General features: G+C 35.4%; 1 protein-coding gene across 2 annotated transcripts in view; it reads left to right on the top strand.

Moving 5' to 3' along the window:
- DMXL2 (Dmx like 2) overlaps positions 1-21,229 on the top strand; it is a 146,714-nt gene that overhangs the window by 47,558 nt on the left and 77,927 nt on the right. For both annotated transcript variants that reach the window (XM_036244322.1, XM_036244332.1), the window contains exons 7-9: positions 9,919-10,097; positions 12,595-12,778; positions 16,026-16,200. In XM_036244322.1, the coding sequence (XP_036100215.1) occupies positions 9,919-10,097; positions 12,595-12,778; positions 16,026-16,200 (538 nt within the window). The remainder of the gene's footprint in view (positions 1-9,918; positions 10,098-12,594; positions 12,779-16,025; positions 16,201-21,229) is intronic.

Raw genomic sequence — 21,229 nt, 5'->3', positions numbered from 1 at the left:
AGAAAATTGCGTCAAGTTCAGAGGAAAGAGTACTTTTGGCCAAGGGAACACCAAGGGCAAATGCTGTCACATAGGAATTAGCAGGGCTTGTTAAAGAACAGCAGAAAGCTGGAGTACTACGTAGTGGCTAGGTCAAAGTTCAGATGCTTCCAGTTTAAATTTCATATAGAATAAAAATAGGAGTTTCCTGGAGAGGTCAGAGTTAGAGATAGGGAGTTTGAATTCATCAGCTAAAAGACAGTGTTTAAAGTTATGGGTCCGAATGAAATTAACTATGGAGAAAATGTGTGGGGCAAAGATAATGAAGCTCAGGATGAAGTCCCAGAATCCTTGATAATTAAAAAGTGGAAAAAAGCTGGAAAGAAGTGTATAAAAGATGCTGAGAGGGAGACCTACTAAGAAGGAAATCCAGGAGAGTGTGACATTAGAGAAATCAAAAGGGAAAAAAATTCAGGAAGGAGGGAATAGTTGTAATTCTGTCAAACAATCTAGAACACATGGGAGAACAGTTGGAACATGTGTAGAAATGATAGGCATACCTGTTTGGCACAAATTAAAATATAAACTGAACCACTTTTAGAATAATAGGATTCTAATGATTTTAGAGGTCAAATAAAGAAGCTGAGGTATTTAGGAGGAAAGTTACTTCTCTGCCTCTAACCAAGTTAATATTTTCTTACCTCTGGATCCTTACAGCAGTCTCTTAACTGGATATCTGGCAACCATCCTCTAATCCTGTCTTCTTACAGTGGCCAGGGTCACCTGAACATAGCACTCTCCTACTCATAATCCGTTCATGACTGCTATTGCTCATAAAATAAAGACCACAGTCCTTACCAGGGTTTGAGAGGCTCTGCTGTCTGGTTTGGCTCTTGTGTACCTCTCCAGCTCCTTCCCACCTTCACGCCTACTGATGACTTTTTAGACGAGCCTTGAGTATGCCAAGCTCTCTACTGCTTCTAGGACTTTGTATGTGCTATTCTCTATGTAGAGAATGCTCATCCTTCCCGATGATGGCCTTGCCTGGCCATCTTCTGTGTATCTCAACTCTCTGTTTAAATAGCACTCTTTTAAGGAAACCTCTGACCTCCCAGACAATGTCAAGTCTCTTAAATATTCTCACAGTAGGTTTTTTTTTTTTTAAAAATTTTTAGCACTTATCATTGTTATAATTAAAACAATAATTTGTATTCTTATTTACCATTGTCTTCTCTTCTGGAGTACAAGCTGTGTGCAAGTAGGCAATATATTTTATTGTCTTTGTCTCGTCCCTTCTCCCAGCTATATCCCCAGCAGTTTCCATAGTGCTGGTATTCAATGAATACTTGTTGTTTGAATGAATCATGTGACCAGTCCATAGTGCATAGGCAGGTCATAGTACACCATTATTCATTTGTAAGTTACAGACTGATTTAGTCTGAAATGGATTTGAAAACCAATGAATTTGCTCAGTGAAATTTGGCTCTTTAATAAATCTGTATCTGGATATGATCAAATATATAATAATTGGCTCTTGTGAACTATATTGAAATAGATGTAATTGGATTAAATTAAGAATAGTATATTTGTATAAATTACAGGATGCTTACCCTTTCCTAAATAAGACCAATGAACTATTAAAATACTTACAAAAAGTATTGATTATTTTCTGGATTCTTCTTTTTCTGTAATTTCCTTTGTTTACTTAGTGTGATATTTGCCTCAACTGTGTATCACAACTGGCTGAACTCGGAGACTATTTTTAAGATATGTGATCTTTTGACAAGGTCACTTGGTACTTTAAAGATAGTTAATTTCTCATAAAGATGATCAGTAGTCACTGTCTAAACATATTCTGAATGCTTGAACTTTTATCCTTAATCAATCTGAAAGATGCCTTTGTACTTCAAACAAAAATAATGAGACTGAAAGCACATCCTCTTAAATGGGGCAGCTAGCATTTAAGCATCTTAAATTCAATTCTGTTTGTATACTCCATTTTATTTCTTTGAATTTTTATGGCATACAACCTTAGCAATTGATTATTGAGTATTTTTTATTGTGTTATTCATGTTTACCTAAGCTTATATTTAGTTCTCCTAAGAGCTAAGTGTTTTATAATTCTTATGGAAAGATAAGAATGCCTTACTGGTAAAGATCCTTTGGGGGTTCATAAAATGTGTCATGGGTTTAAAAGTTTATTTCTTCACGTTTTTATAAGATACCACATCTAATTAAGATCCTCTTGATTAAAAGAACAGAAACTAGCTTTGTAATGTTAGCACCCCTTCCCCCCAACAATCTGTTCTGCTTCTGTTAATAAAGTCAAATTTGTCTGACTGGATGAAACAGATGGTAACTGTGTGACTAGAAGGCATTTTCCACCGCCTCTGCTACACATGACAGGATTTCAGTTCATGTTGTGGGACTCAAATCCAGTTACCTTCAGGATTTTTAATATTATAGTTCATTGAGCACTTTCAGTGGTAAGATCTATTTTTTATAAGTGTGGTAAATTAAATTTTTCTAGGGCTTAACAGTATTTTAACTTTTTAGCTGAGCTTAAAGTTTTACTTACTAAAGAAATTTTCATCCCTGTAACACATCTAATTAAATCTTCGGGTCAAGAATTGTTTTGGGTGATTTTTTTTCACTGGGTAGATGTAAAATAGTCATGTCTGTGCCTGCCTGTAGTTTGTAATAATAGCATCTTTTAGAAGTTTTTCAAAAAAATCTGTCAGTTTTCTGTGTTTGATGACCAGGGATAGTGCTGAAATGCCTCTCCAAGGCTTTTCAGCCACTGAGGAAAGCAGTTTGGAAACATAAGGTACTTAATAAATGAATGCCAAGCATAAAAAAAAAAAGAATTGTTTTGGGGGCTGTTTGCTTGCTAGGTGTTTATTTAAATTCTTTATAATGTTTATATCTGAACACTTTTTGTAACATTTGGTTATTTTGTAAAATTTGAAAGTGATTTAAAATATTGTTTGCTCCAGAAATGTTTTTCTTTAATAGAGGATTACCCTTTTGAATAAAAAAACCCCTGGGTTTTCTAAGGGCTAGGATGAGAAGAATTTTGGGGGAGGGTGGTTTTGTCAGGAAGGGAAGGAGAAGCCTGCAGAATGTTCCCAAAAGCTTTTCCTCCTCAAGAGAATGCTTCTCTGTTCTTAGATTATGTTTGGTTATTTCAGGAGTAGCTTATCAACTCCCTACCCCCTTTAAAATGAAAATATCTTTACTTTTTAAAAACATAATACATATTTGTTACGAAAACATGCAAAGAAAATGAAAATCCTCTACCAAAAAAAGCCCGATCCCCAATAGAAAATAACCACTGTTTTTTATTTAGTATATATTCTTTCAGACATTTTGATGCCTTTGTAAACCAGATAGAAGTGTGTGTGCGTGTACACACAGACTGCAGTGAAATCATGTTATTAAAGCTGATTTCTTCACTTAATATATCATACTTAGATTGCTGTGTCAGTGTATCTGTATTGTAAAGGTGATGTAATTTTCCATTATATGAATGAATGTACCATAATTCAGTTTAAACACACAACTATTAATGAACATTAAGGTTCCATTTTTTTTCTGTTATTAAAAATGAACATCCTTGTACATTAATCTTGTGCTATTTCCTTTTTATAATTAATTTTATTGTGCTTTAATTAACATAAAATGTATTTAAATATACAATTCAGTGAGTTTTGACAAATTTATAGACTCACATAATCACCACCACCGTCAAGTAATAGGACATTTCTATCATCTCAGGTGGTTTCCTTTTACTTCTTCCCATTTAACGTTAACTGTCATTCCTAGTGCCAGATCATAACTTCTCTGCTTTCTGTCATTGATTTGAGTTTTCTTTCCTAGAGTTTTACATAAGTGAAATTGTATAGTATATACTCTTTTGTGGCTCGCTTCTTGCATATACTGAATGTTTTGAGATTTATCCATGTTCTGTGCATCAGTAGTTCTTTTTATTGCTGAGTTGTATTCCATTATATAGATACATCACAATTTGTTTATCCATTTACCTTTTGATGGATATTGGGGTTCTGTTTGGAGTTTTAGGCTAAAATGAATAAAGCTACTATGATCATTTACTTGGAAGTCTTTGTGGCGACATTTGTTTTTATTTCTCATGGGTAAAAAATATCTAGCAGTGGAATTGGTGGTCATACGGTACTTTAGAAACTAAAGTTTTATCATTTGCATTTCCACTCGTAGTTGAATAAATTTAGTTGTTCTGCTTTCTTGCCAACATTAGGTATCATCAGCCTTTTTCTTTTTAATTCTCATCTGAGGATATGTTTTTATTGATTTTAGAGAAAGAGGAAGGGAGAGAGAGAAACATCAATGTGAGAGAGAAACATCAATCTTTTGCCTCCCATTTGCACCCCAACTGGTGATCCAACCCACAACCTAGGTATGTGCCCTGATCGGCAACCTTTTTGGTATATGGGATGACATTCCAACCAACTGAGCCACCGGACCAGGGTACCATCAGCCTTTTTAACATTAGCCATTCTAATAGTTGTGTTGTGGTGTCTTCTTGTGGTTTTAGTATGCATCTCCCTGACTTCTAATGATGTTGAGCATGTGTTTATTGGCTATTGTATAATTTCTTTTGTAAAGTATGTATCTTCCGCCCATTAAAAAAAATGGGTTAGTTTCCTGATTATTATTGGGTTGTAAGAATTTTTTGTATAGTCTTGTATAGTTGAAAGATGAATGCATTGCAGATATTTTCTTCCACTCTGTGACTTGCCTTTTTATTTTTTTAACAGTGTATTTGTCATGCAGAAGTTTTTAATTTTGAAGAGGTCCAGCTTATTAATTTTAAAAAATTTGTTTGTGCTTTTTGTGCCCTAGTACTAAGAAATCTTTGTATGCCTCAGAGTCACAAAGATATTGTATTATGCATTCTTTTAGAAGCTTTATAGTTTTGAGTTTTACATTTTGAGGTAGTTTTTTGTATTTGATATGAAGTTACTTTTTTTTCCAAATAGATATCAAGATACTACAGTGGCATTTTTGAAAAAGTGCCATTCTCCATTGAATTACCTTTAACTTTGTTGAAAACCAGTTGTTTTATACGTGTGTGGATCTTTTCTGGCCTTTCTGTTTTGTTCTATTAATCTGTATATCTGTCCTTATGCTAGTAATATACTTGTCTTGATTACTAGAGCTTTATAGTAAGTTTTGAAGTTGGATAGTGTAGGTCCTATAACTTTATTATTTTTTTTTCAAAATGTCTTTTGTAGGATTGGTCTTTTGATTTACATACAAATTTTAGAATAAGCTTGTCGGTTTCTGTGAGAAAGCCTACTATGATTTTTTATTATGTTTACATTGAATCTTCATAGATTAGTTTGGGAAGAATTGAGATCAGTAACATTTGGTCTTCAGATATATATGTATTATACACACACACACACACACACACAGTTAATCCTCAAGGATATATTTACCATTGATTTTTAAAGAGTGAAAGGGAGGGGGTGGGGGAAGAGAGACAGAGAGAGGAAAGAAAGAAAGAAAGAAAGAAGGAAAGAAAGAAAGAAAGAAAGAAAGAAAGAAAGAAAGAAAGAAAGAAAGAAAGAAAGAGAAAGAAAGAGGGAGGGAGGGAGGGAGGGAGGGAGGGAGGGAGGGAGGGAGGGAGGGAGGGAGGAGAAAGAAAGAAAGAAACATTAATTGGTTGCCTCCTACATGTGCCCTGACTGGGGCTGGGGATCAAACCTGCAACCCAGGCATGTGCCCTTGACCGGGACTCAAACCCAAAATCCTTCGTGAACAGGCTGGTGCTCTAACTACTGAGCACAATGACCAGGGCAGATCCATATTTATTTAGATCTTTTTTCTCTTAGCAATGTTCTTTAGTTTTCACTGTACAAGTCTTGTACATAACTTGTTAAGTTTATCTTCCTAATGTGAAATGTATTTAAACAAGTTACATTTTCAATGATTACTAACATAAATATAATTTATATTTGAATTTGGATCTTTTTAAAAAATATATACTTTCATTGATTTTTTTTTTTTTTTTTTTTTTTTAGAGAGAGGAAGGGAGAGACAGATAGAAACATCTAAGTGAGAGGTAAACATTGATTGGCTGCCTCCTGCACACCCCCTACTGGGGATCGAGTCCACAACCTGGGCATGTGCCCTAATTGGGAATCGAACCAGGACCTCTCAGTCCATGGGACTGATGTTCAACCACTGAGCTACACTGGCCAGGCTGTTGAATTTGGATCTTGAGTCTAATGACCTTGCTTATGAGTTTTAGCTTTATCTGTAGATTCCTTAGGATTTTATGAATAAAGACAATTTCACTGTTCTCTTTCTAATTTATATGCCTTTTATTTTTTCCCCCCTTACCCAATGTATTTGAAGTTCTAGGACCTCTAGTACAATGTTGAATAGAAATGATGGGAGCAGACATCCTTGCATTTTCCCCAATTTTATGGGGAAAAAATTCAGTCTTTCACAGTTATATGTAAGTTGTAGGTTTATTGTAGATGTACTTGAACAAGCTGAGAATGTTTCTTTCTGTTCCTAGTTGCTGAGACTTTTCCTCTCGTGAATTAATGATTACTTTTGTCAAATGTTTTTTCTACAGATACAGTTGGCCCTTGAACAACATAGGTTCGAATGGTGTGGGTCTACTTATATACGGAATTTTTTCAATAAATATACAGTCGGTTCTTTTTATTCCCAAGTTTCATATCCACAGATTCAATGAACTGCAGATTGAAAACAGTATATTTTAAATCTGCATTTGTGAATCTGTGGGTGTGCCTGGAACCAGTATCACCATAGATACTGAGGAACAACTGAAGTTTTGGGCAAGTCAAAAGTTATACACGGTTTTTTTACTTCGGGAGGTGGGTGTTGGCACCTCTAACCCCTATGTTGTTCAAAAGTCAGCTGTATTGAGATAATTATATAGATTTTTAAATTTTATTTTGTTAATATGGTGAATTACAATGATGATTTTTCAAATATTAAACCCTCTTTGCTTTGCTAGAATAAACTCTACTTGGTCATGATTTTTAAAAATATAATGCTGGATTAGGTTTGCTAATAATTTATTAAAGATGTTCAAATCTATATTCATGAAAGATATTCATTTATAGTTTTCTTATGTCTCTGGTTTTGTGCTGATCTTGTACAATGAGTCCCTTTCCTCAATTTTCTGAAACAATTTGTATTGGTACGATTGATGCTGTTTCTTAAATATTTGGTAAAATTCATCAATAAAACCATTTGGGCCTAGGGTTTTAGTCTTTAAAAAAAAAATATATAGCCCTGGCCAGTTTGGCTCAGCAGTTAGAGCATCGGTTTGCGGTTCGGAGAGACCTGGGTTCGGTTCCAGCTAAGGGCACGTATCTTGGTTGCAGTTTGTCCCCGGCTCTGGTTGGGTCATGCGGGTGGCAGCCACTCCATGTGTCCCTTTCACGTCGATGTTTCTCTTTCTCTCTTCCTCTTTCTCCTTCACACTCTATCTGAACAAAGGATGAAAAAAATGTCCTTGGGTGAGGATAAATGTGTGTGTGTGTGTGTGTGTATTTATATATATATATATATTATTGATTATTTTAGAGAGAGAGGAAGGGAGAGATGCCCTCTACTGGGGATGGGAGCCCACAACCTGGGCATGTGCCCTGACCAGGAATCGAACTGGGACCTCTCAGTCCATGGGAGGATGCTTAATCCACTGAGCCACACTGGCTGGGCGGGTTTTAGTCTTTTTTTGTATGAGAAGATCTCAGATTATGAATTTAACATCTTTAATAGATGTAGAGCTATTCAGGTTTTGTATTTCTTCTTTTGTCAATTTTCAAACTTGTCTTTCAAGGGAGTTGTCCATTTAACCTAAATTGTTTAATTTATTGGAATGAAATTGTTCAAAAGATTTCCTTATTATTATTTTCATGTTTGTAGGGTCTGTAGTTATGTCTCCTCTTTCATTGTTGATGATGGTAATTTGTTTTTTTCTCTAAATATTTTTGATTACCCTATATGGAAGATTATCAAATTTATTGATTTAAAAAAGCTGTTGAATTTGTTGATTTCTCTATTTTTTTTGTATTTTATCACACTGGTTTCCATTCTTCCTTACACCTACTTACTGTGGGTTCACTGCTCTTTTAGACCATTAATTTAAGACTTTTTTTTTTTTTACATAAGCACTTAAAGCTATACATTTCCTTCTAAGCACTAATGTAGCTGCAAGCCCCAACTTTTGATATTTTGCTTTCAATTTCTTTCATTTCAACATATTTTAAATTTGGAAATTTTCTAGCTATCTTTCTGTGAGTGATTTCTACTTGACTTCTGTGTGGTATTTGAGTTGGCAGTAGCAGGTGAATGTGGGGAGGCTGGTGGGAATGGGAGAAGGGATTAAAATGCCACCTATTTGTGGAGGCCCTCTCTCTATCTTTAAGACTCCTGAGGGGCTCTGAGGGGCTGCTAGGGTTTTTATAGTACTAGTCTGAAACCATTGCCATAGATTATGCAGTAAATTTGGTAGATGAAAATGATGCTAAGGTGAAGAAGGTATTTGGAGGAAAGCAACTAGTACATTCATTGTTAAGTGGTTGTCTCAGATTAAGCACGTAAAGAGATTTGCTCTATAATTCAAATATCCAAGTAAATGAAACAAAAATTATGCAGTATAAATTGAAAATGAGTACTAAGAAGGAAAAAAAACAAGTGTTTATCTAGTCCAGATAAAAGTATTTGGACCTATACATACTTTTCAGGAATACGTAATTTCATTGTTTCTTAGAGATTGATATTTTTGCATAAATGATAACATATTCTTATTTTCCTTAATGTACTCTTTTACCATTGAGGATAAAGCACTATAAAGTAGATAGTGTCTATTAAATAAAATATAATTATATAGGCCTGTAACAAAATTGTTAGAAGTAAAATTATAAAGTTTGTGCCTGCTGTTAAACCTGGAAATATCTTATGTGGGCATAGAGGTGATTCCTGACAACTGCCTAAATGCCTTCTCATCATTTAGAGTAGAGACCAGAAAACTGTGGCCCATGAACTAAGATTGGTTTTACATTTTTAAAGGATTGTAAGAAAAAATCAAGAAGAATCTGTGTCAGAGGCTGTGTGGTCCACAAAGGCTAACTTACTATCTGGCTCTTTACAGGAAAAATGTGCTGACTCCTAACTTAGAGTAAGAAATAATTCATATTTAACCCTTAATTCATGTTTCACCCTTACAGATCTAGATCTCTTCAAAAAGGAAAGGATGATAGCAGTGACTGATAACATGGCATCTTTCTTATTCTTTATCCTATCTAAGGGGCTAGCATCTTGTTTCAGAATCTTTCCTCTACAGTTACCTATATATATTTAAATGGTGGAATTTGGCATTATCCTCTATTTGAAAACCACCATTATGCAGAGAAGATTGATAATGAGCAAATGGTCCATGTATTTTTCAAGGATAGTATTCTTTAGAATAATAAATATCATTTTAGATTTGGTTTTGTACTATATACTACTATATAGTACACATTAGTATTTTTTTTTAATCCTCACCCAAGGACATTTTTCCGTTTTTTGTTCAGACAGAGTGGGAGGGAGGGAGAGGAAGAGAGAAAGAGAGAAACATCGAGTGGCTGCCACCTACACGACCCAACCAGGGCTGGGGACAAACTGCAACCGAGGTACGTTCCCTTGCGGGAACCGAACCCGGGTCTCTCTGGACCACAGGCCAATGCTCTAACTGTTGAGCCAAACAGGCCAGGGCCACATTAGTATTTTACATATATTACACATTAGTGATTATACATAAATATATATATATATATATGTATATCTTAATTTTAAATCTTCAAACCACTTAAATATTGAATTGCATGTATACAAATTAATTTTATGCTGACCTGTATATTTTTGCAGGATGATTGTCTTTTGAAAGTTTGGTATCCTATGACTGGATGGAAATCTTCAATAATACCTCAGGATCATCACGAAGTGAAAAGGAGACAGGCGTCTACCCAATTTTCCTTTGTTTACTTGGCACATCCTCGAACTGTGACAGGTTTTTCATGGCGTAAAACCAGCAAGTATATGCCCAGGTTAGATAAATGTATCATATAACTTAAGTTTGTGTATTTCCATGTTTATAAAAATAATGAAAACAAAGTTCCTTTTGTTGCATTTGCGTGGTGGCAGTTAAGAGCATAGGCTCTGGTGTCAACTGCCTGAATTCAGATCCTGCTGCTATTGTTATTAGTTCTGAGCTTTTGACTAAATATTTTTTCTTTAGTTTTTTATTATGATTGATATTTAGAGAGAGGAAGGGGAAGAAAGAAACAGAGAGAAACAAACATCGACGTGAGAGAAAAACAGCGATCATTTGCCTCCTGCACACGCTCCAGCTGGGGATCAAACCCACAACCTGGGTATGTGATCTGACCAGGAATCGAACTCGCCACCTTTTGGTGTACAGGACAATGCTCCAACCATCTGAGCCACACTGGCCAGGGATTTGAAGTTCTCTCTGCCTCAGTTTCTCTCTCTGTAGAATGAGGGTAGTAATAGTACCTACCTCAGGGAGTTGTGAGACTAAAATGTGTACAGGCCTTTATGCATGTCTGTACTCAGGCAGCGTTAGCTGGTATTGTTAGTAGCAGCAGAAGTTGAAGCTTCTAGGAAGGAAATGTTTGCAAGTAACAGGAAAGCACACATTGAGGGGAAATAAAACATAAATAAACTGTCAGTAATACACATGGTGGAAAAGCATGTCATATACAGTGAATAAAGTGGCCAGGTTTTTCTTAGGGCTGTCAACAGAACCTTCTCAAAGGATTTGTTATATAAGTTTTTGCTCATTGTTACAGCATCTTTAGCAAGTACAGTGATACCTCGGTTCTCGAACATAATTCGTTCCAGGAGGACGGTCGAGAACCGAATTGTTCGAGAACCGAAGCAATGAAACCCAATAGGAAAGCGTGACTCCACAAAGCGTGACTCTCTCTCTGCACTCACACTGATGACGCAAGCAAGGCGTGCTGGGCCGAATGAACGCCATTCGGCTCAACTCGGCTCATCTCGGAAGTTCGAGTTCCAAATATTTGTTCGGATTCCGAGACAAAAGTTTCTCGAATCTCCTGGTCGAATACCGATTTGGTCGAAAACCGAGGCGTTCGAGAACCGAGGTATCACTGTATTCAGAAGATTAATACAAAACAGCTCATACAAATGAATCCTATATTACATATACAATTCTATAAAAGTTCACTTAGAAATCTGTATTCATTCTTGAGAAAGGTTATTTCATATGATAAATATATCTGAGAATCATTTATAACTGATGGGAAATTCAGAACACATTGTAGAGGTGCTCAGTAAATGATAACATGGGAAGTTTATACATTTTTGGAATCTAAATAAAAAGTTTATTCTTCTTAAGTTATTGCCATCTATTGGAAACTTTTGCAAACACTTTACTTTTGACTCAGGTTCTATGTAAGCATTTTTTAAAAGGGAGAATTTTTTTTCTTTCATGACAGGGAGTTAAGTCACTTCAGCTGCTTGATGTTGTGACATTTTTGCTTATTTTAACTTAATGGAAATTGATTTATAGCTTAACATTATATTCTCTTTACAGTTTTATTAAGATGTTCATTCATTTACCTATTTGTAATAATTTAGATTATAAGAATTCTGATGCAAAATGATGTAGCTGCTACCCTAAGCCATATAGTTTAATTACTTTTAATGATCTTTTATTATGGTCATTCTGTATTTTGCAATGATTAGGCTTTCTTTTGCTGTTTGGTTTTGTTTAGAAGATACTAATATTCCTCCAGAGCCTAGTTTTCAAAGCAGCACATGTGTAATCTGGCATTTATTTCTGTTTCCTTTGTCAAGACTATTTCCTAATTTTTATGATGTTCACAGCAGTACTGGGTATGATTTCAAGCTCTTTAATTGACCATTCTTTTTCCATACAGTGTGATTTCTAAAGCAATTGGAAGCATACTTATATGCTTAACTTAGCTGTTTAATGCATGATTTTAATGAATTAAGGTGAAAGTCGGGGAAAGATAGTTTCCTATTTTTTGGTAACTGATTGCAGCCCTATATCCAACCTCGCACCTTGTAGGTGTGAGCAGGTAATAAATGGGGCTTGATGAAAGTGTGAACTAGCCAGTAGAAATCTGTTCCATTATTGGGAAAATAACTACACATAGGTTACACTGTTAGTTTTTTTTTTATCTTCACCCGAGGACATTTTTCGATATTTTGTTCAGACAGAGTGGGAGGGAGGGAGAGAGAGAGAGAAACATTGACGTGAAAGGGACACATCGAGTGGTTGCCACCCACACGACCCAGCCAGGGTCGGGGACAAACTGCAACTGAGGTACGTGCCCTTAGCGGGAACCAGACCCGGGTCTCTCTGGACCACAGGCCAACGCTCTAACCGCTGAGCCAAACCGGCCAGGGCCACACTGTTAGTTTTGAACTAATGTCATCTTTATACATGAAGAATCAAGTATTAATAGCCTTTAATTAATTGATGGTATTGATATTCAGAGTAACTTTTTGTTTATTTCTCTTTGTCATTAGAGGTTCTGTCTGTAATGTGTTGTTAACTTCATGCCTTGATGGTGTCTGCCGGCTCTGGGCAGAAACCTTATTACCAGAAGACTGTCTTTTGGGTGAGCAGATTTGTGAGACTACCACTTCCAGCATTGCTGGCAACCTTACTCATGCTGGAAGACACAAAGACAGAATACAACACGCTCTTGAGGTACTGTATTATTTAAAATGGTAAATGAATTTTGAAGATATGAGTGTCTGGTAGGAATTTATAAACTAAAATGCAGATAATGCATGTGGTATGTATAATGATAAAAATTAATAGCAAAGAAATCTCACTTATTTTATACTTGTTAAATTACTCATTTTATGCCACTTACAAGCCAAATACAAGTAGTAATGATCTGAAACATGTAGTCTAGGTAAATAATATAATTTTAATTCTTCCATTGTGTGTCAGATGTGAAAATCTGTAGGAGTAAGCAGCTTTGATTAGTAAAACCTGTAACTGTTGTTTGGCATTTCCTTGAAATTAGTAGTAATTTGAAGTATTTTGCTTGTTTCATGAGGATTAAAATTTACTTTTATTGTTTTAATTAAAAATTACTATTTTAATCCTTAAGAATAAAATTAACGCATGTTAGATGTAAGTGAACTTATATAATTGCTTTATAATTTCCATTGTTTAATATTTTGAAAGTGAAATAATTATTCCAATTTTTAAATGTAATACATATAAAATAGATGAATTTTCTAAGAAATTAGATTATTTTTAATGTAGCATAACTGTTGTACCCCTATGATTAGAGAATAAAATAAGAACACATGATTGGAAATTATCAGAAATTTATTTTAGTACACCTAGATTATTAATTTTCTATTTAATTGTTTATCACACAAAGAATATATGCTTATTCTAAAAGTAGGGAAAAAATGAAATTTATAATCCTACTATTCCAGTTATGTGTATAAGAATATTTTTCTTTCTTTATAAGATTAAGATTCTATTTTAAAGTAATGTTTTATAACTTGCTTTTTAAACTTAATGTGTTATCTCTCTACATTGCTAGTCATACATAAATTGTACATTTATATTAACGGTTTTGTGGTTTTACAGACAAAAAGGCTTTGCTGTTTCAGCAAGCTGAAATATTATTTGGGTTTGGCTCAAGATGTTGTCCTTAAAATTTGATATGAAGTAGGCCTGCTCTGAAACTAGCTGTGATTGGGTACTATTTATACATTTTTCTCAACATTTAAAGCATAAATGAAATTAAAAGCAGAAGTTGGAATATTTCAAGTTATATTTTGTTTTGATACTGATTTTCATTTAGTGGGTAAAGTGCTTAATTTACTACATGGTTACAATAATGTATACTTCTGTAATATATTTTAACTTTAAATTATATATGAGCTTTTAGAGACTAAGGGGATTTAGACTTCTTTGTATCCTCCACATTTTTGCTTTTTAAGTTTTTTTTTATATTTATATTTTTAATTCTTACCTGAGGATATTTTTCCATTTATCTTCAGATAGAGTGGGAGGGAGAGAGAGAGAAACGTCGATGTGAAAGAGAGACATCGACTGGCTGCCTCCCACATGACCCTGACCAGGCCAGGGACTGAACCGCAACTGAGTGAGGTACATGCCCTTGATTGGAATCGAACCCATGACTTTTGGTCCAAGGCCTGATGCGTCAACCGCTGAGCCAAACTGGCCAGGGCGCTTTTTAAGTGTTTGTTAAACTGAATTACAATATGCTATGTCAAAGTAAAGTGAAAATATAAGTAAACATTTATAATCAGTGGTTTGGCAAATTTTGCTACACTTCAATAATGTTATCAATAATTAAAATTGTTTTAAATAATAAAAGCCTCATTATCTGACTTAGAAGCTGTTTTGCTTTCTGACATCCTTTCCTATGAAACTCCTAACAGCATTCCTAGGAGAAAATAAACAGCCAGTATTACACCAGTGTGCCAGTCTAGTTAAAACTAATGATAAATGTCAAAGAAGGAGTGAAAATAATTTGGAGCAGTAGGGCTCTAATATCCATCTTAACCCTGTTGTCAGAGAAATAAGCAACTCCATAGCAGGGAGACCAGAGGCAGAGGACACACCATACAGTTGATACTGTTTTCCACATGAAAAGAGATAAAGACTGTCGAAATTGAAAGAAAGGACAAGATGTGTTACTTTAATGGAGAAATACTTGAGATGATTCTACATTTTATTTGACTGACTGTGAGGACCAAAGGAAAAGAATGGGAAATTATTATAAAGCATAATATGGGTGGTGGGTTGAGTGCCAGAATAAGGAAGTACTGTGAGCAGGGTTATGGTATGTAGAAAAAAAATCAGGTCGAGAGTGATAGGGCCCCATGTCAAAATACTTCAGATGAGTCCTGGCTGGTTTTTCTCAGTGGTTAGAGCATAGACCCACGGACAAAAGAGTCATGGATTCATTTCTGGTCAAGGGCACATACTTTGGTTACAATTTGATCCAGGTCCCTAGTTGGGGTTGTGTGGGAGGCAACCAGTCGGTTTGTCTCTCTCACATTGATGTTTCTCTCTCTCCCTCCCTCCCACTCTATCTGAAAATCTGTGGAAAAATTCCTCAGTTGAGGATTAAAAAAAATAGTTCAGATGATCGCATATGTTAGTAGAGAATTTTATCATATAGACATATCTCAATTTAAACAAATCTCATTGGTCAGCACTATCATGAGGTCTTTCCTGGCTAGGTTCCCTTTATTATTCTGTATTTTTGTGCGCTCTTTTTTTTTTTTTTAATCCTCATTTATTTTCAGACAGAGTAGGAGAGAGGGAGGGACAGAAGGGGAGAGAGAGAGAGAGAGAGACATTGATGTGTGAGAGACACATAAATTGGCTGCCTCCTGCATGACCCCGACCAGGGCCAGGGATTGAACCGCAGCTGAGATACATGCCCTTACTGGAATCGAACCTGTGACTTTTTGGTCCAAGGGTCAACACTCTACCCACTGAGCCAAACTGGCCAGGGCTGTACCCTCTTCTTTATAAAAAAGATCATATATTAGACTGTTTGGCGGACTGTTTAGTCTAAGTGAGAAGAATTTTGGGGAGAAATATTCTTCCTGGTAGGAAGATTTGGAAATTTATTTTTTTTTAGGAATAGTAAATTTCATCTCAGTACTGGGATATCCTGAAAAAAACTAGGCTTTGCACTCCCAATCATAATAGGGGTTTTTGTAGATAATACTAATTATTTTTGAGCAGCTACTTCTGCCTTAAACTATAAAATATGCAAGAACTGTGAAGAATATATTTGATGTTGTTCTACTGTAGTTAAGAGAATTTCCTTTAAAATGACCAGATTTTATAGAGAGGAAAATCATAAAATCCTTGATAATCAAAAGTACTTTGGCACTTATTTGACTTTACAACGTTAGATTTAGCAATTATTTTTCTATTTTAGACAATACACCATTTGAAAAATTTAAGGAAAGGACAGAGGAGGTCTTCTGTTCTTGTAACTCATACTGAATTAATGCCTGATCAGATGACAACGCATGAAGTTCAAAGACACATTTCCCATCATGCAAATGCACTGTGCCATTTTCACATTGCAGCGAGCATCAATCCTGCCACAGGTAAAGGATAGTAAAGTTTTCTTATAAATATACTGAAATAAGATAAATAAGTAGAAGAGTGGGATGAATCTGTTCTTTATGTTAATAATTCTATCTTTTCTTTTAAAATACTTCTTAATTGGACTAGGAATATAATATAAGATACCGTTTCTTAAATATAGGCTATGTGATTCTCAAGGAAAAACTTCAGGTATTTTTGAGCACCTTTGTCTGTCTAGAATAATAACAAGGGCTCTGAATAAAGAGAACTGTATTTGAACTTGGGAACACAAGTGGTGGTGGCCTGGTTAATTACTGTGATTTACCCCCTTTTCATATTTACACTGTTATTCTTCTCAACTCTTCTTTATAATTTTATCTAAATATACTTTTGCATGGTTTTCCTTACATCTCAGCTTATCTTGTTTTCTACTCTCATAGACTTTCTTGTCTTACATTGAAAGAAAGACTTTTTTCTTCTAATCTTGATATTTTGTTTTGTTCCTTTAAAAAAAAATTTTTTTTCTTTATTGGTTTTAGAGAGAGAGGAAGGGAGAGGCAGAGAGAGACAGAAACATCGATGAGAGAGAACATTGATTGGCTGCCTCCTGCATGCCCCTCACTGGGGATCAGGCCCACAACCTGGGCATGTGCCCTGACCGGGAATGCATCCTCCTGATGCATAGGTTGTTGCTCAACCACTGAGCCACACTGGCTGAGCAGAGAGGATTTTATTTTTATCATTATCATTATTATTATTTTTTATCCTCACCCAAGGACATTTTTTGCATTTATCTTCAGATAGAGTGGGAGGAAGAGAGAGAGAGAGAGAGAGAAACATCGATGTGAGAGAGACACATGGAGTGGTTGCCTCCCACATGACCCCAATCGGGGCTGGGGACAAACTGCAGCCAAGGTATGTACCCTTAGCGGGAATCGAACCTGGGCTTCTCTGGTCCGTGGGCCAATGACGCTCTAACCAGTGAGCAAACCCAGCCAGGGCAGAATTTTATTTTATTTTATTTTTTTTTTCAGTTTTTTTCATCCTCACCTGAAGACACCTTTCGAAATCCTGTTCAGATAGAGTGGGAGGGAGAAGAGAGAGAGAAACATCAAAGTGAAAGGGACACATCGAGTAGTTGCCACCCACATGACCCAACCAGGGCTGGAGACAAACTGCAACCGAGGCATGTGCCTTCAGTGGGAACCGAACCTGGGTCTCTCCAGACCCCAGGCCGACGCTCCAACCACTGAGCCAAACCGGCCAGGGTGGCAGGATTTTGTTTTTTAAAATTTGTTTATAAAAAGAGGATATTCAGTAAATAACAGTTCCAAAAGGATGATCTGTAGGATGGTTCTCCCTATTGTAGCAGTGGCTATAGATATGTACTGTCCCGTATGGTAGCCACTAGTCACATGTAGCCGTTTGAGCACTTGAAACGTGGCTAGTCCAAATTGAGATATGCTCTAAGGTACATACTGGATTTCTAAAACTTGGTACAAGGAAATAATGTAAGATCTCTCACTAATAGTTTTATTTAATGTTCTTTTAAATGTTGATAATATTGTACACATATTTGGTCAAATAAAATATATTATTAAAATTAAGTTCATCTCTTTCTTTCTACCTTTTATAATGTAGCTACTAAAATAAAAATTACCTGTGTCCCTTGCATTTGTGCTTTGCATCATATTTCTGTTGGACAGTGTTGTGCTAGCTGATTAAATGTTGTTTTGCTTATATTATCCTTTCTGATCTAAAATCTTAATTGTATTCTAAGGTTGTCTTTATAATATTAACTTGTTCTCAAAATGGTGGTGGTTTGAGACTTTATACATTTTTAACCCTTTTAAAAGAACCTTGAATTATTGACTGTCATGAAGATGTAACTTGAAACAAAATGCAATTAGTGATAGTATGCAGTAAACTCAACACATATTAGAAGCTTGGTGTTTTAACTGTATACACTATCCTAATGAAATGGAATAGGATTATAGGCTTGTTCCCTGTATATAGATATTCTGTCATATCATTTGAGTCTAAGGACTGGAGATGTTCATCATTTTGAAGAAAACATTTAACATTATGCATTTGTAGGTACTGTATGTAAATACAACATTTAGGTTGACCAAATTGATTGCTAAATACAGAAAACTTTGTACTATAGGACTCTTCTTCTCCACCCTTTTTTCAGAAAAATATTTAAAGCCAAAAGCATAGTGCAATGAATACCCAAATTCACCAGTTAGCACCTTATCATATATGCTTTTAGTCTCCCTCTCCTGCCCATATATTTGTCTTTGCTCTTTGCTCTCTGATTTTTGGCTGAGCCATTTGAAAGTAAAGTTGTCATTATCCTTCTGACATTATCCTTCATCCTTAAATATTTTACAGAATTACATAAATATTTCAAAATATGTCTTCTATAAAAAGGAGTTTCCTCCCTAACCATAGTACTGTTGTCACATGCAAAGAACATGGATAAAAATAGTATCATCTAATATATAGTTTATATTAAAGTACAGATTTATTTTTTATACATTTGATTGTCATTTCTCTTTAAACTCCTCTAATCTAGAATAATCCCTCTATCACAGTTGTCAAAAATAGTCTCTCAGTCTCAATAAAATTATCTCTCAGTTATCTTTTAGAATATCTTGTAGTCTAGATATTTTTTCATGATAAGATTTAGGTTAAACATTTTTAGCAAGAATACTACATAGGTACATACAGGATGTACTGGTTTGTAGGGTTAGTTTACAAGTCCTCTTTAATATGATTTGTTTCATTTTAATCAGAAAACAAACTGCCATCCAGGAATTGGAAAGGGAGAACAGCCTGGAGCTTTACCTAACACTGATATTTATTAATGGAACACTACTAGAATATTCTGTGCATTTTATCTTTAGATTTTCACTTTTCTTTTATAGAGGATAATGTTTTTTTTTTTTTTATTCTGTTGAATAGATTATTTATAATATACTTTTGGAATAAAGAGATTAATTTTTGAGTTATACTATTTTACATAAACTAATCTATGTCATGTATTTCAGTCAAATGGAGAAAACCTGCTATACAGTTTGCCTGCCTTCCTATGTTCTTTCTCATTATTATTTCCTCCCAAATTTTTAGGAAATATTCAGAAAAGTTGAAAGAGTAGTACAGTGAACACTCAATTCCTCCACTTTAATACAATTGCCATCATTTCCCACAGTTGCTTTATTCTCTCTCTTTTTATACACATATATATGCTTGTGTGTGTGTGTGTTTCTCTTGTCTTTTTTCATTTTAACTTATTTTTAAATTTATTTTTGTTATAGATGTTTCTCCTTTTTACCTCCTAGACATCCTCCTCCCCATCTTGCCCCCCACCCCACCCCAGCATTGTTGTCTATGTCCATTGGTTACCCATACATGCATATAAGTTCTTTGGTTTATCTCTTCCATCTCCCCCGCCCCCCTACTCTGAGGTTTGTCAGTCTGAACCATATTCCTTTCTATGTCTATGGGTCTGTTTTGTTCATCAGCTTATCTTGTTCATTATATTCCACAAATAAGTGAGATCATGTGGTATTTGTCTTTCTCTCATTGGCTTATTTTGCTTAGCATAATATTCTCCAGGTTCCTCCATGTTGTCTCAAAGGATAAGAGATCTCTCTTTCTTACAGCTCCATAGTGTTCCATTGTGTATTTGTACCACAGTTTTTAAAAAGATTTTAATCCTCACCCAAGGATATTTTTCTATTTATCATTAGATAGAGAGGGAGAAAGAGACAGAGAGAAACATCGATATGATAGTCACATTGACTGGTTGCCTCCCGCATGACCCGACCAGGGCCAGGGTCAAACTGCAACCAAGGTACATGCCCTTGGCCGGAATCGAACCCGTAACTCATTGGTCTGTGGGCAGACGCTCTAACTGCTGAGCCAAACCAACCAGGGCACCACAGCTTTTTTTATCCACTCATCAATTGATGGACACTTGGGCTGTTTCTAGATCTTAGCAATTGTAAATAGTGCTGCTATGAACATAGGGGTGCATATATTCTTTCTGATTGGTGTTTCAGGCCTCTTAGGATATACTCCTAGAAGTGGGATCACAGGGTCATGGCAGATCATTTTCAATTTTTTGAGGACACACCATAATTGTTTTTCATAGTGGCTGCACCAGTCTACATTCCCACCAGCAGTGTGCTAGAGTCCCCTTTTCTCCACACCCTCGCCAGCACTTGTTGTTTGATGATTTGTTGATGGCAGCCATTCTGGCTTTTCAAAGTAAGTGACTCATATCATGGTACATCACCCTAATATACTTTAGCAAGTGTCTCCTAAGAATAAGGAAAGTCTCTCATATCATCACAATATTATTATTATACTAAAGAAAATTAGAAGTAATTCTACAATCTCTAATATTCAGTTCATATTTAAATTTAAATTTCTCCAGATAGCTCAAAAATATCTTTTGTAGTTGCTTTTCTCTGTTCCCCTGTCCCCAAACCAGGATTCAGTAAAGATTCATGCATTTGGTGTATTTGGTTTTTAAATTAGTAATTTAATTCTTTTTTTTCCTTTTAAAACTTATCTTTATTGTTGAATGTATTACAGATGTCCCCCTTCATCCCCCCTTGACTCCCTTCTCCCCACTTGCACCGCCCTCCTGCCTTCCCCACACTATTGTTTATGTCTATTGGTTATGCATGTATGCAAGTTCTTTGGTTTCTCTCTTCCTGCCCCACCTCCCCACTTCCCTTTGGGGTTTGTCATTCTAACAACCAATTTGTAATTCTTAATCTCCTCATCTTTTTCACTCAACCCCCATCCCATCTGGCAACCAACAAAAAAGTTCTCTGTATCAGTAAGTCTGTTTCTGTTCTGCTTGCACATTTTGTTTGTAGATTCGGTTGTTGATAGATATGTATTTATTGCCATTTTATTGTTCATATTTTTTTATCTTTTTCTTCTTCAAGAATACCCGTCAACATTTTATATAATACCAGTGTGGTGGTGATGAATTCCTTTAGCTTTTTCTTATCTGGGAAACTCTATATG

This window comes from Molossus molossus, unplaced genomic scaffold (assembly GCF_014108415.1).
Source record: "Molossus molossus isolate mMolMol1 unplaced genomic scaffold, mMolMol1.p scaffold_m16_p_1, whole genome shotgun sequence".
In the NCBI taxonomy this organism is placed as follows: Eukaryota; Metazoa; Chordata; class Mammalia; order Chiroptera; family Molossidae; genus Molossus; species Molossus molossus.
The sequence above is the reverse complement of the archived record's forward strand: the minus strand, read 5'-3'. Positions and strand labels throughout refer to the sequence as shown.